The sequence below is a fragment of the Bidens hawaiensis genome, unplaced genomic scaffold (genome assembly GCF_021521415.1).
Source record: "Bidens hawaiensis isolate Kalapana, Puna unplaced genomic scaffold, B.hawaiensis_p1.1 tig00034131_1, whole genome shotgun sequence".
Lineage (NCBI taxonomy): Eukaryota > Viridiplantae > Streptophyta > Magnoliopsida > Asterales > Asteraceae > Bidens > Bidens hawaiensis.
Window position 1 is genome coordinate 186,406 of NW_027495872.1, and position 16,511 is coordinate 202,916.

At 37.1% G+C, this 16,511-nt stretch overlaps 1 protein-coding gene and 1 non-coding gene across 2 annotated transcripts; one reads left to right on the forward strand and one right to left on the reverse strand.

Annotated features, from left to right (window-relative positions):
- The first annotated feature begins 1,160 nt into the window (after positions 1-1,160).
- Positions 1,161-1,232, forward strand: TRNAQ-CUG (transfer RNA glutamine (anticodon CUG)). Its single transcript has one exon. It is a non-coding gene; the product is annotated as a tRNA-Gln (tRNA).
- Positions 1,233-1,898: 666 nt separating this feature from the next.
- On the reverse strand, positions 1,899-3,876 carry LOC143585694 (uncharacterized). Its single transcript, XM_077067425.1, has 2 exons — positions 3,185-3,876; positions 1,899-2,946 (listed from the first exon to the last, which is right to left on the reverse strand). The coding sequence occupies exons 1-2, from the start codon at positions 3,874-3,876 to the stop codon at positions 2,259-2,261; spliced, it is 1,380 nt and encodes a 459-aa protein (XP_076923540.1). The 3' UTR covers positions 1,899-2,258.
- Positions 3,877-16,511: the final 12,635 nt, after the last annotated feature.

Consider the following 16,511-nt stretch of genomic DNA (forward strand, 5'->3'; position numbering starts at 1 on the left):
TTCCATGACAAACATATTTGAATTAGCAAAACTACTCTTTTATACTATTACCCAAGTTCACAATCTCTACGATGCATATTTTAGACGCAAAAAAGGTTACTTGTTCACTTAAAAAAGGTTATTAAATTGGCTATGTATTCAATTGAGATGTACTCATAAGGTTAAGAACTTTATAAAGTTCTATAATCTTTTATATTGTTGATATCTTTTATCAACAAAATGAACTTCCTTTACCAATAATAAGTATAAACGAGTCGAAAAGTACATTATACATAGATTTCCTAAATTAATTGCCCAAGTGTGTAACTTTTAGGTGTTTGACGTTTAATGTTTCATTTTAACATATTTAGATACTTTTTAATTATTCATTATAACATAGCATATTTTGACCAAATCTGAACCGGTCGCCCGCCAACCCGCCTGGTTTGGAATTGTAGGAAAACTTTATGTACCCAATTTTGTAACTCTGTTTATTTTGTCATGCGTTTGAGGGTTTGTAACAAGCTACTGAAATTGTTAAATATGTTGAGAATCGATATATATATATATATATATATATATATATATATATATATATATATATATATATTGTTTAAGAGATTTAGGTATCTATATGATTTACGAGATACAACTTGAACCAATGAGATCATAAGTTGTGATACGTGGAGTTTTTTCTTAGAGCTAATTACTTTTGGACAAGTAGAGCTCAATTTGTTTGTAAAAATTGAACGCAACCTAATATAATTGTCATTCTAACATGGCTATTGTTAAACTATTTTCGGAAAAATGTGACCTAATAATACAAGTATACAACTTGATGTTTTATTGTTATTTCATTAAAGTTAGATGTTTTCAACTATAAACAAGCATACTCAATAGTCACTCTCTTGAAGACGATCTGAGAGAGTGTAACAAGCTCCAGCTTTAACTTTGACACAACATTTTGTGAAAAGAATAAATAAATGTACAAGTAAAATATAAAAAAAATAAAAATAAAAATAAAAGAAGAAGAAAGAGGGTCCATGACATTTTTACATATAATCAGTAAAACTAAGTTAGGAAATACTCTTTTCTTTTTAATTAACTAAAAATAATAAATAGTTATTCCTCTTAGTTTCTTTGTCTATATATTTAGGTGCAAAGATGGTATTACAGAACGTGGTCCTATGGTCTAGTGGTTAGGACATTGGACTCTGAATCCAGTAACCCGAGTTCAAGTCTCGGTAGGACCTTTCTTTTATTTATTTATTTTTTCACCCAGAGAGTCTTGAGGCATCCATTTTTATACAGAGTTTGACGGTTTAGCGGTTTTAGACAGCATATATATTTTTTTTTCAAAAACAAAATTCTGTATTAGATTTTAAAAAAACGAATAATAATTGTTCATCAATATTTAGCTATATTTGCCAAAAATGAAAACAAATTAAATAATAAATACCAATGGAGTGGTGGTCCATTAACAAAGGCAAAGTGTTTGGTTGAAGTCTCAAAGACAACCCGCCAAGTTTATTCGGTTTCAACGGCCTAAGAGCACACCTTGTCACTAGCTAGCCAAAGAAGCACCGGCTTGAGCTCAAGTGACCTAACATGCAGAACCAGCTCTGCTCGACATGTCAACAAGCAAAACCAGTTGTTACATGGCTCGCTTTTTAGTCAAGCCATCTCATGCTCTCTATGAGTTCACTCGGTTTCCTTTATTTTTGAATAACCAAACTACAAATATATAAGGAATGAGCTAATTCACTCAAAACGTTCGACTCTTTTGTCCAGTGTGTTCATTGGGTAAGGGTTTCGAGTAGCTCAGGTCGCGGATGGTTCGGGTACTCACTTCGAGCTAGCGAAACAGAATGGAATTGGAGATGACGAAAGCAAATTGGGTTGGGTATTGTCTCCGGCTTCACGGCCACATGATTCGATTTGGCCAGATCGGTTTGGGGATTCATTAGGTGGCATGCAAATATGGTCAGGTTTGTGGATTCATTAGGTGGCATGCGAATTTGGTCGGGTTGCTCTGCGAGTGCTCGGACAACCTAACTAAACTCAAAACAAATACACAAACCAACAAGCTTGAGCCAAGTGGCTTAACAAAGAGTCAAGAGCTACTTCAACCACACAGCATATATAATTAAATTTGAATGATTGCAATATAATTACACAAATACACATTCTTATTTCATGACAACATAACATACACAACAATTACCGGTATATAATATACAATTTCAATCCAATTTTTAAATAGATACCCCTGCTCTTGTTCAGGACTGGACCTCAATAAACTTGTGTGCCATCCATCTTCTAGCAGCTTCTGTTAACTTCCGATCTTCGACTCGCAAGTTTCTCAACTCTGCCGAATTCAGGATCACAAACTCCACACCTTCCTCCTGAATCCCATTGCAGTAAAGCATATCCACACTCTCCAGCCGCTGACAGTTCTTACACAGCGAAACCAATGACACGTTCGTTAACCTACTGCAACCTCTCAGTTTCAATTTCCGTAAATTACAAAACGAACTGATCATCAACGCGAATTCCTTATCAGCCAAAGTATGGTTATACGACAAATCCAGTACTTTAATATTTCTTAGATTCTGAGCTAATTCCACAAGGAATCCGGTCTGTCCATTGATGACGTCACAGTTTGTTAAACCTAACTCTTCAAGGTTTGTTAAAGCTAACCCCAGGGTCTTGAGAGCTTCACCTGTAACCATACAGCAGCTCTGCAATCGAAGAACGTTTAATCGGTTAAACTTTGTTCCGATTTCGAACAAGTGACTGTCATCTAAATCCAACGGTAACCGGAGATCGAGTTTCTGAAGGTTGCAGTTCGTTTCGCGGAGGAAATGAAGCAGGCTTTCTTTGTTAGCACCGTCGTAGATTAACAGAGACGATAAGGAGTTGTAGGGATTGTCAGCTAGGTTAAGCAGGATTAAAGTAATAATTGACCTGCAAGTTTTCATATTTCCATAGAGGTTAACATCATTTTTTTGCTAATACATAACTAATGATGTAGTTCCTTACACTTTTGCAGACCTAATTCAGTTTAAGAGGCCCTCAAATCCAAATTTATAATTAATTAATAATTTTGTTTTGAAAATGAGAAGTGGGACCCAGCTAGCTTCATCTTGCTGACTTATGAAGTTAATAAGTTAAATAAACAAAATCACAAAAAAAAAGAGCGGACCTGCAAGTCTTGAGTTGGAGTTGGTTAAGATTTTGGAGTCCTTTGATGAAGGTGGAAAAGGAATAATAATAATCGCCTACGCCTTCACAGTTTTGGAAACCGAGGTGTGACAAGGCCTTGTGATTGCAAGTGCTCCAGAGGAAGTTTACGGCGTAATCTCCCGGGCGAATTCCGGATAAGTGGATCGACTGAAGGTTCAATAATTCTTCTTCGGTCGAGGAAGAAATGAAGTGATCGGAAACTGAGGTGTTTCCGACTAGAGTTAGGTTTATTGCTTTGAGATTGGGAAAGGATGATAAGAAGCGAAGGGAAGTTACGGGTCTAGAGAGGACAAGTGATAAAGAATTGAGAAGAGGACATGAGGTGGAGAGTGAGAGTAACGCGTGTAAGGAGACTGAACCGCCGGAGAGGTTGAGGTGGGTGAGGTTAGGGCAGTTGCCGGAGATGGAGAGAAGGAGGTGGTCAGAGATGATGGTGGTGATGGTGAGGGAGTTGAGGTGGGTGTGGTCGGAGAGGAAGGAAGGAAAGGAAGGGTAAGGGTGGTGGTGGGAGAGGCGGAGGGTGAGGGAGGAGGTGGAGGAGCGGAGGAGGCGGCGCCACCGTTTGGAGACTAGGGAGACGGCTGAGGATGGTGGAGGAGGGAGGCGGTGGAAGATTTCTTGGAGGAGTTCATCGCAGAGGATTATGTCCATTATTAATTATTATTACAAGTAAGGAAATTATGAAGGAGATTATTGGGAGTTGAATAAGCTTTTTTTATACTAATATATTGCTGCTGCTGCTATTTCATTTGCATTTTTCGACACGCGCTGTTATATTTGGTATTACTCTACGACTACGACATCACCAACTAAATGAATGCTTTAACTTTAAAATTACCGCCAAACTAGACTTGGAGGGTCGTTAATAAATAAGGTTGTGCAAAGGTTTAAACCGTGAGAACTGAATCGGAAACGAAAGTGACTGAAAAATAAAACTGGAATTAGAACCTATTATAGTAAACCAGTAAAGTTGGTCTTACTAATCGGTTTTGTGCTATTCAGTTATTTGTTTTATCAAGTGAATTATGCAAACTTTACAATTTTCAAAACAAGTATATATATTCTTTCATGATAAAATTAATTTAGACGGCAACATGAACCTCCACTATAATAATTATTAAAAATTAACTATCGAAATTAAATAAATCATTAATGGAGATAGATTAAACGAGTATCACATTATTTTATATTATATTACCTTAAAAGCCCAAATTAAAAATGATGTTAGCTACTGAATGCAAAGAAAGAAGATTTGATTAAAAAAATGATTAAATAAATAACGGCTAATAAGTTACCTGTAAGTAATAAGGACCGGGAAATTTATTTAAAAAGTTTTAATATTCCGGTTCTTCAGTTCCATGTTTGGAGTCGCAGTTTTAGCCAGAACAGTTTATGCAAATACTGAGAACCAAGAACTATAAGGTAATAAACGTTAGCGGTTCTGAAGCGCCGATTCGGTTCCGATTTCTCAGTTCTGGTGGTTCCGAACCGTTTATTGCTCACCCTATTAATCAATACCAACGATAAGTGTGTTTTATTCGGACACTTGTGTTGTGTCATACGACATGTATAACTATACAAGTCACAGATAAAAGGATAAGTCATCAAACATGTATGATTTTTTTGATTGATAAAGAAATGACTGATGTGACAACTAATAAAACTTATATTGGTCGTACAACCTTTATCACCATATTATACGGCTAATGTGACATCATCAACCCGTGTGATAGAATTAAAAAGGTTATGCGACTCCTTTGTTGTGAGAAGCAAGTTGATGCCATCTCCACTTTGGTGGGATGGTAAAGGCTTAGGCCTTTGGGTGAGAGGTCCAGGGTTCGATCCCTGGCAATGGCGGTTTATTGTAAATAGTAGGAGGCAAGCTTAAACATTAAAAAAAAAAAAAAAAGTTGATGCTTACTTTTATGCATTATGCGATATTTAAAAAATCAGTATTTTACCTGTACTGGATTGGACTAAAAATGGTACAACCGGTTGAACCGGGTTATACCTGGAGGTTCAACCGGTTGAATAGTTACCTTATACTTTCCTATAAATGTAACTTAAATCAAAAAATAAGCCAAAACTAAATGATTTCATAACAAAAAAATAATCCAAAAATTAGTTCATTGTAAAAAAATAATGCAAAACCACTTAATTTAAAAAAAATAGTCATAAAGCTTACACGTTTGAATGTTAATTGTTGGGTTAAAAGTAATTTTGAAAAAATATGGGCCGCAAAAATAAAAATTTCTCAGAATTAAAACCGGTTTGCCAGTAAAAACCGATATTTTACACAAAAACCGCTGATACGATGTTCTATCAAACCGGTGAAAAATACCGGACTCAAAATACCGGCCTGCTGTGTGAAATCCGGTTTACCGGTTCAACCGGCCGGTTTGAACCGGTTTTTAAAACACTTCTTTTATGCATTGGCGAGCCCACACTTTGAGTGCAGGGTCGGCCAACCCCTATGAAAAAAAATTAAAAGGGATATATATATATATATATATATATATATGTTAAAATCACTACTGACCCTATAAAATTATAACAATAACCCATTTCTAATCACTGTGAATTTTTTTTGAATCCGTCTCTGCTTTTAAGTGTAGTAAAGGGATGGCAGGACCTGACTTGAAAACCGAATTGCCAGTGTCTCCATGAGTTTGGAATAAGATGGTTTCAAACAATTATATGTTATATAATGAGTTTGGAGTTTTTTAGTTTCGTCTTTGTTATATTTTATTGTTTTTTATGCTTTGTTTATTTCTTCTCACACTCAAACGTTAGAAATAAACAAAAAAATATTAGAAAAGAGGTGATCTTCTCGATTATTTGATGGTGTCAGAGGTAAGATATTAACGAAGGATATGTGAGTAGATACAAGTTGATGTAAAGTATGCAATAATAGTATTTAGACAACTTTAAAGACAGATTATAAAACTTACGGAAACAAAAGTCTAGGAAAAAAAGGTAATATTCTTAAAGTAGGTTAAAGGAGGAGAGAGATTCAGGTTAAAATTTTTTAAAATTCCCATAATAATCCATTGCTCCTATGAGATTTCAAGTCAAATTCATCTCCGTCGTGACATTTGGGTTCGTACCAAATCTTTGAGATTTCAACCCAAATCCGTCTGACCCGTGAGATTTTCAAGCCAAATATAACCCGTAAGATTTCAAGCAAAATCCATCTGACCCGTGAATTTTGAAATATTTACCACCACTACCATCTCCTTTGAAATATTTACACCATCTCCGGCTGTCGCATTCACCATCTCCGGCCACCGTCGTATCACCATCCAACATCACCATATCCGGCCACCGTCGCCTTCATCATCCAACATCAACATATCCGGCCACCATTGCCTTCGTGCTAGCCTCCATTTCGTGGTGAATCAACTTCGTCGTCTTCCAACAAGTGGCGGTGGTGGTGAATCAATGGGTTTGTCGTCTTCTCCGTTTTCCGGCAAGTGGTGGTGGTGGTGAATCAATGGTGGAGTGAGGTGGATTTAATTTTTTTCAAAAACTCACGGAGGAGACTTTTTTGGTTTGAAATCTCACGGGTCAAACGGATTTCCTTTGAAATCTCATGGATCAGACGGATTTCCTTTGAAATCTCACGGGTGGAGGTCATCATCTTTACACGTGTCACTATCCCATTAAGGGGCGAAAATCATCAACGGAAACCAAATGTCACGGCGGAGATGAATTTCGATGACCTATTTTGAGAAGTTTTAAAACTTTTGGCCTATTTTAAGACTCCCTCTCCTCAAATGGCCTTTTTCTTTAGAATTCTCCCAAATACCCGCTACCCCTCAACTTTTCCGGGCGTTGTAGAATTTCTATTTTTCTTTTTACGTTTTTTGTATTACGTTACCTTTGAGATAAAATTATGTTTCCCCTGAATTTAGCGAAGAAGATGGAGCGGCGAATATAACTCATAAAGTATTTGGAGAATAGAGACCAGTGAAGAAGATGGGGGCAGACGAGCAGCATGTCTCACATGGTGTTTTAAGGATTTAATTTCCATTGTTTCATTTAGGCCCTTCATATTTTACTTCATAATTTATTTGGTACCAATGCATATAAAAGAAATTTATATAATATCCTCTTCTAGTTTCTTGTATGCTTATTACACCAAAGGTTAACTTTATAATTTATTTGCATGCTCATTGCTCATTTACTTTATAATCATTTATTTGCATGCTCATTGCTCCAAAGATATTAGTATCGTATGTAAATAAATTTAGAAACTTTTCATCATCTTTAACGTGTCTTAGCGTTACATGGAAATTAGGTTAATGCGAACTTTAGGCTCCATGACTTATGTTTCATAAAAAAATGATGTTTACTTTAATAACTTAAACTTTTAACATTTGGTTTTCTAATACAAAAATTTATTTTGAACTACAATATGCTATTATTTTAAATTAAAAATCTTATAAAAACATTTTCTTTAATCTGATTTATAGTTATTACCGTCATTTTGTTATATCACATCAAGTCATAAACAAAATAACATTATTCTAAATTTATTAATATTCGTCATCTTCATGGTTTTAAGTATATATATAATTATAAGCAATTAAATATCTTTAGCTTAATTTTGTGTATACCATATGTAAATTTAGGAATCGACTAGCCTCCATATACAAATTGCAATATCTTCTTCCCTAAGAATCAAAGTCCGACATGCTCGTTATTCTACTTCTCCTTCGATTAACCATTGTTTGAAAATCGTGTTGGCCACCCGTGTTTGAAAACGAAAAGCATCGACTGTCGGATTATATAAAACTTGCGCGGCAACCGCTTTTAAAAACACGTCGCAGTAAAAAAGAACCTGCTACCCTTGAAATTATTTTTTAGATCCGTCACTGAACAAGATCATATCAAATAAAAAAAGGAGAATGCACGTGTTTATGGTGAAAAAAAAAGGAAAATAGAAGTTATGTTTATGTTTCACCATGAAAAGAAAGACATCATACTTGTAATTGTTTAGTCTTAATGATTAAGGAGACAATTATTTACGATAGAACAAGAACAATGGTGAAGGTTTGAAAATGATATAAGAATCATTCTTATAATTCACAAATTAGGTGGATGTGGCCACAAACTATAGAAAATGACAAAAGGATGTATCATTTGTGGTGGAAGTGAAAATAGCTACATTCATTTAGATTGCATTCACAATCACTACGACTATGAAAATTACTTGGCATATAAAAAACCTCGGTTTATCTTTTCAAAATATATTTTGTTTTAGCATAGTTATTATATATTTATAATTTTATATGCAAGGATGAAAGCAATATATTTCTTACCTTCATAAGTTCATCATATTTTAGTGACAAAAAACAAGATATGTTATAATGTATTGAGCTCAACAACCTTGAAATTTTATTTAATTGTTACAAATACTATTCCGTATGTAAAATGAATGTTGTGATTTTAAGAAAAAAAAAACTCATTAAACTTGCCTAATACTAACTTACATCTTTCCGTTTGTAAAGTGTAAGTTATGCCATTATCGATTTAAATATTTTATAGCTTGAAAGTTTCATCATGTGTACTACTAGTTTACATTTATGTACTCTAAAGCTTTCTATATTTATCATACGTTTAATAACAATCCTAAAGAAGGCAAACAAGTAAGAAAATAGTAAATCATATATCTTCGTACACCATTTTCAACATATATATTTCGATATTTTCAACTATTAGGAAAATGTAAAGCTTAAGTTGATGTTTCAATATTTCAAGACCTTTGATCATGGATATTTCATTACAACTTTACTTGATATGTTTTTAACTTATTATAGATTTATATCATATTATATATATATATATATATATATATATATATAAGCTAACAACAAGCTCACAACTCACATGTTAAGGTGCATTGTATTTGATTCACCCTTATCATTCTTGTTGATCATTGCCATCAACTCACTAAATTGTAAGTTAAAACGTTCCTAAATCCCTTGAAAGTTGCGTGAGATGGATGCTTAGGTTCTTGATCCAAACTGGGGGTTTGATATATTTAACTTAAATCCATGAGATTGAGACAGGAGACTTGAAAGTGGTACATCAATTCCAAGAGCAACATTTAGTGACATATTTGATTCATGGTTTTCATTAGTAGAACATGAAATTTTAAGATTTTTTTATGAAAAAATGAAATGTCTTACATGCAAATTATGGGTGTCTCCATACGAAATTGTTTAATGTTATGGAAAGAGTCATGGGGATATACAATTTTGTTTAAATCAAGTTTTATAATACGACGGTCAATAATAAAATGGTCCAAAATCGACTATGGACCAATAAGGTGGAAACGTAACTCTAACATAGTGTTTGATACATAAGAATAGAAGGCGGAATGAAATAAATCACTACAAAGAAATGAATAAAAAAAGTGTTTGATAGGCTAAAGTAATAGAATCTCATATGATATCAGTACCCTAAATTCGTTATCTTTAAAATACCTCAAATTCATTTCATCAAACTTTTTTTTCATGCATCCCATCTTTCACCCTACATTAGGGATAAGCTCGGGATGGTACCAGTACCAATCCCAAAATTTGAAAATATCTAGTACCTTTAACGAAATGTTCGGTTTGCTACCGGTACAGGTATTTCATGGAAATTCGGAAAATACCGGTACCACACCAGTACCAAAAACTCAAAACTTGGTATCGATAAGTACTGATTCAGTACCAACGGTACTAAGTTTGGTACCGATATCGAATTTGCTCATCCCCTACCCTATATCCCCTCCACCACATCTCCCACCACTACCACCACCTCCACTCATCACCACCGTCGCCACCATCGTCGCCACCCACTTACCACCACCACTGTACACCCGTCACTACCACAACCCCCGCTCTTCATCACCGCCAACCACTGCCACCCCTCCCCACCTCCACCACCGTCATCGATCGCCTCCAACCACCGCCACCCACCAACGACAAGCACCATCACCTCCTGCCACTACCACTCCTACCAACCACCATCACGATCGCAACCACCGACCACCACTACCGCCACCAGCACCCACCATTACCGCCCACCCACCACCACTATCACCGCTCACTACCAAATTATTTTATTCCTTCGTCTTTTCTACCTACATAACAACATAAATTAATAACATATTTCATTCATAGTTGCTACGTAGTAACTAAACAACACAATGTAATAGTAATGATGTATTCCATTCCATTCAACCGTCTATTCCATTCCTTTGTCCATTTCATTCACCCGTCTATTCCATTCTCTCGCTTATTTCATTACCCACATACCAAACAGACCATAAGATTTATTTTTGATTGGTTTTGTTTCAGTTGCCTCCATCTCATCCTGGTACTACTTCCAAATTAGCACGTTTAGTTGTAGAGTTCCCCTTTAATTCACAATCGTTACCGCCCACACATGTTGGAGATATTTGAGAGAGATCATTCCTTTAAACCCGACATCTCATGTTCACAACCGATATAAAATTTACCTAAAGTGTTCAGATATAGCTACCTCAACTGAACATTTGTACTAGGCATCTTTATCTAAACTCTTTCTTAATTTTCAATAAATAAAGTTTTATTGATAACGATGGTAAGAACTTGGGAGGTTGATGAGTATGATCTTACTAAAATTGTGATAACATTATATAGGTGGCATGAGCTTCCTTTATCTGTAAGATATTTTATATGTAATTTTGATGGTGTAATTATGTCACGCTCCCATCTAAAGCCTAGGAGTGTGAACCATAGTTGGTACCATATTTGTAAATAAATCAGAGTTGCGAGTTAATGCGGAAGACTTTATAAAAACATAAGGATCATATTTATAAATATTTACAATACAAAAGACGAGACGAAAGTCTCGATTAGTTTTATTTGTTTATAAGTTCACAAAACCACCATATTTTAATATTTACACAAAATTATCCGAGCCATCAGATTCTTAAGCTTCTTCGTCTTTCAAGCTCTATTCCTGATTACCTGCAAAATGTTATAAAAATATGTCAGCAACAAATGCTGGTGAATATGCTGACGCTAAAATATTTTCTTTACTTAATTACCCCTCTAGACCACGTAAGTCTCGGCCCATCTTGGCTTAGGAATAATCAAGTTAAACAATCATCATAAACTCGAGTCTCTACACTAGATCACCTCAGCAAAACACCGCAGCGTTTCGACGCACTTAGGTACCATAAATATACACAAGGTCATTCTCACTCGGACATACTTTGGTCCGGCCCATCGTGGCTGGAGGTCGTGACCAAGCGTGGTGCGATGTGCCCACCGCATACCACATATGTAAGAATCCAGATAAACGTATACCACAGCCTGAGGGCTAGGTTTATGCTCTTATTTACAATGTTTTTAGAGACACGAAGCCTCATGTAAAGTTTTACACATAACACGTTTGTTTGTTTGAAAACAAGTTTATTAAAGTGGGGCGTATTCACCTTTTCAATGGGATCGGCTTCCAACACCGTCCGTTAGTCTTTCCTTCGCTATCTCGCACCTATAGTACGAGTATAACATTCATTAGTCGGATACACGATCCGGCTTTAAGACCTTTAGTCTTATTTATCTCGATGAACCTTTAGTTTATAATCTCTTTTTACTTTAAAACCTTTAGTTGAAAAGTAATATTAATAAACCTTTAGTTTATTTATAAAACCCGGCGTTTCTTCTTCATTAAGAAACGTATTTCTTTCTTCATTATTTAAGTATACTCATTATACTTAAATAATATATATTTCATAACAAAGAATAATTTTATATATATATATATATATATATATATATATATATATATATATATACTTTATCTTTCTTTTCTTTACTTTCTTTGTTATATCTTTCTTTGTTTATCGAGAATAACTTCGACTTGGGTATTAAGCCGTTGTAATATTTTATTATTATTTTGGTCGGGCATTATGCCTACCTTGCTTGGCTTAGAAATACCCTTCACACTCGGGCAGCACTTCGACTCTATCCTTCTTATCATCACACGCTTGATCAACCCTTGACACGCTTATCGAGACACCAACACCTTGTAGCACGTACTTCAAGGCAGTCGTCGGGACGTCAGGGCAGCACCTCCTCCTTACTTGTTGTCGAAAAGTGGCACGTTTATCGAGGTGTAGGGTATGGAAAACGAGGTAACGGGGTACGGTTTTCGAGGTGGATTAATGGCACGTTTTACGAGGTAGTGAGAGAAGTTAGAGAGAGAGTAAAGTGTGGGATTTTGAGGTGTGAGAGGATCAATGCCGTGACCCCCTTATTTATAGCCAAAATTTGATCCCGTCGTCGTACGCGACGGGACTTTGGCTTTGACTAGGCTTGGAAAGTCACCACTAGACCTCCCACGTGTCGACGCGTGGCAGGCGCCGTTCCACGTAGCAGCAGGCGTTACCACCGTGTGCCACGTGGCACACGTGTCAATACCTGTCAGACAACCCATCGCGGTACGCGATGGGTGTCTTTCTTGACCCGTCACGTAGCGCGATGGATCCAGAAATCAGATTTTTCATTTTGGCCCCTGAAGTTTAGAAATTGGCAGAATTGGTCCCTTGACTTTAAAAATTGACATTTTTAGCCCGATATTTACGTGATGTTACATCCTCCCCACCTTGAAATAAATCTCGTTCTCGAGATTGCTTATGAGAACAAGTGGGGGTATTTCTTCCTCATCTCGGACTCGAGTTCCCATGTATACTCGGGTCCTCTTCGTGAGTCCCATCTTACTTTCACAATTTTCAAGTTCGTCTTTTAAGTTTCTTAGTTTTGGAATCTTCAATTTGAATTGGTCTTTAAATGAATTTTAAGTTTTCGTTAATTTCTACATCTTTTAGTGGCATCGAAAGAGACTCATCGGCTAGACACTTACGCAGATTCGATACATGGAATACGTCGTGTATCCCTTGCATTTCCTCGGTAGTCGCAAACGGTATGCGACGGTACCAATTCGTTCGAGTACCTCGAAGGGTCCAACGAATCGAGGACTTAGCTTGCCTTTCTTGCCGAAACAGACTACGCCCTTCCATGGCGAGACTTTTAAAAGAACCTTGTCACCGACATTAAACTCTAATGGCTTATGACGGACATCAGCGTAACCTTTTGGCAATCACGTGCCGTCTTAAGTCGTTCGCGGATTTGAAGAACTTTGTCGGTGGTTTCTTGGACTATATCGGGTCCAGACAATTGATTGTCTCCGGTTTCAGACCAGCTCACGGGCGTTCTACATTTTCGACCATATAACGCCTCGAATGGTGCGGCTTGAATACTCGTGTGGTAACTATTGTTATATGAAAATTCTATTAGGGGTAAGTGGTCATCTCAACTTCCACCTAAGTCTATCACACAAGCGCGGAGCATATCTTCCAACGTTTGAATTGTCCTTTCGCTTTTCCCATCGGTTTGTGGATGATAGGCAGTGCTAAGGTTTAATTTTGTACCAAGAGCTTGTTGGAATCTTTTCCAAAAGTGAGATGTAAAACGGCTGTCTCGATCAGAGATTATAGACAACGGTACTCCATGCAAAGCAACAATGTTGTTTACATAAATACGCGCTAGTTTATCCATTGAGTACGACTCGTTGATAGTAATGAAGTGTGCGGATTTTGTTAAACGATCCACAATCACCCATATAGCATTATGTTGTCGAGTCCTTCGGGAGTTTAGTAATGAAATCCATAGTGATTAACTCCCACTTCCATACGGGAAGTTCGAGTTGCTGAAGCAATCCCGAAGGCTTTTGGTGTTCAGCCTTGACTTTCAAGCATGTTAGACATTTTGTAACGTGCGAAGCGATGTCCTTTTTCATTCCATTCCACCAGTAGTTCGACTTGAGGTTTTGATACATTTTGTCACTACCGGGATGCATCATGTACTTTGTTTTGTGAGTTCATTCATGATTTTCTCACGCAAGTTTCCAACGATCGGTACCCAAATTCGGTTCCCATTCTAAGGATACAATTGTCACCTTTGACTAACGAGTCAATGGTGTCGTTACGCTTTTCATCGGATATCTTGTTTTCGTGAATAACTTGAGCTTGAGCAGATTTAATTTGGTCGATAAGATCAATTTGAAGTTCTAGCCTTAACACTCGGACTCTTTTTGGCTTTTCGTGCTCTTTACGACTTAAGGCATCAGCCACCACGTTGGCTTTACCTTCGTGATAAACGATTTCACAGTCGTAGTCGTTAAGAGTTTCCATCCAGCGTCGTTGGCGCATATTAAGCTCTTTTTGCTCAAAGATGTGTTTCAAGCTTTTATGATCAGTGTACACGATAAATCTTACTCCATAGAGATAGTGTCTCCATATCTTAAGTGCAAAGATTATGGCGCCTAACTCTAGATCATGAGTTATATAGTTCTTTTCGTGCACCTTGAGTTGACGAGAGGCGTAAGCGATAACCTTCTTGCGTTGCATCAACACACATCCCAAGCCGGAATGAGATGCAACGCAAAAGACAACAAAGTCTTCAATCCCTTCTGGCAAGACCAGTATATGAGCTTGGGTAAGCTTTTGTTTAAGTATATCAAATGCCTCTTGTTGCTTTGTTCCCCATTCGTACTTGATGTTCTTACGAGTTAATGAAGTTAGGGGAACAACGATTCGAGAAAAGTTCTCGATGAATCTACGGCAGTAGCCGGCCAATCCCAAGAAACTTCGGATTTCGTATGGCGATTTTGGGACTTCCCACTTAGAGATAGCTTCAATTTTAGCGGGGTCCACTTGAATACCATTGACATTAATGATGTGACCAAGAAATTGCACCTCGTGTAACCAGAATTCGCATTTAGATAACTTGGCGTACAATTTCTCGGTTCTTAAAATTTCAAGTAAGGTTCAAAGATGATGTTCATGATCGTCCTTAGACTTAGAATAAATAAGTATGTCGTCTATGAAGATGATAACAAATTTAGCCAAATAAGGCTTGCAGATACGATTCATCATGTCCATAAACGCTGCTAGCTCATTACTAAGTCCAAATGGCATAACCGTGAACTCATAATGTCCATACCTTGTTCGGAAAGCCGTTTTCGGAATATCTTCGGTTTGAACTTTGAGTTGGTGATAGCCGGAACGAATATCGATTTTTGAAAAGTAGCTAGCACCTTGAAGTTGATCAAAAAGGTCGTCAATTCGAGGGAGTGGATATCGATTCTTGATTGTAACTTTGTTAAGAGCTCAATAGTCGATGCACATACGCATGGACCCATCCTTCTTCTTGACGAATAATGTCGGCTCTCCCCATGGTGATGAACTTGGTCGTATAAAACCTTTCTCGAGAAGCTCGTCCAATTGTTTCTTCAGTTCCTTCATCTCGGTTGGCGCGAGGCGATATGGAGCTTTGGCGATCGGAGCAGTACCAGGAATAAGATCGATTCTAAACTCTACTTCACGATCGGGAGGAATGCCGGGAAGTTCATCGGGAAATACATCGGCATGGTCAGAAACAACAAGAACGTCTTTGATTTCTTTGGATTTTGATTCTTCGGTGACGTAGGCCATGAATGTTAAGCATCCTTGATTTAAACATTTGTTTGCCCTTATCATGGAGATTAGGGTAACTCGGCCAGCGTCTTTATCCCCTTCAATTCGAATAGTTCGTTTATCCGAGGCTTGAAGTTCAACAGTCATGCTATTGCAAAGGATACGAGCATGGTTGTAGGATAACCAATCCATACCCAATACAACATCAAAACCAGCAAGAGTCATGGATAGCAATTGAATAGGCAAAACATAACCGGCTAATAAGATTTTTCCGTTTTCAAAAGCTTTGGAGATTTTAATAGTTTCGCCACTAGCGGTCTCGACGCTTAGAGTTTTATTTAGTTTGATTAAAGGTTCGTTTAATAGACTACAAAAGTTATAATCTATAAAACTTAAGTTGGCACCTGAATCAAACAAGACTCTAGCATAAACGTTGTTAACAAGGAACGTACCGGTGATAGTTTCCGGTGTGTCAGCCGCTTTCTTCGTGTCAAGGACGAAGACTCTTGCATTGCCCTTCTTGGGCTCGCTCTTTTGACCGCTACCACCCGCACCATCAGCCACGGTCTTATTCTTGGGGGCATTCAAAGCTGAGATGTCCCATCTCCTTACAGTTGTAGCAGGTCTTCTTACAAATTTTGCATTGTGGGATGCCGGGGTTGAAGCCTGACCTTCGTTGGTCGACTCCCTTACCCTTAAAACGGGCATTTCCTTCCTTCTTCGAGTCTTGCGTCGTCATGCCCTTCTTATCTTCTTCTTTATTGCG

What these genes read in the sequence shown, in the direction of transcription:
- LOC143585694 (XM_077067425.1), bottom strand. Translation starts at nt 3,876, where the DNA reads ATGGACATAATCCTCTGCGATGAACTCCTCCAAGAAATCTTCCACCGC. An exon ending in CTCCAACTCAAGACTTGCAG is followed by an intron (nt 2,947 to 3,184) that starts GTCCGCTCTTTT and finishes GAAAACTTGCAG; the next exon opens with GTCAATTATTACTTTAATCC.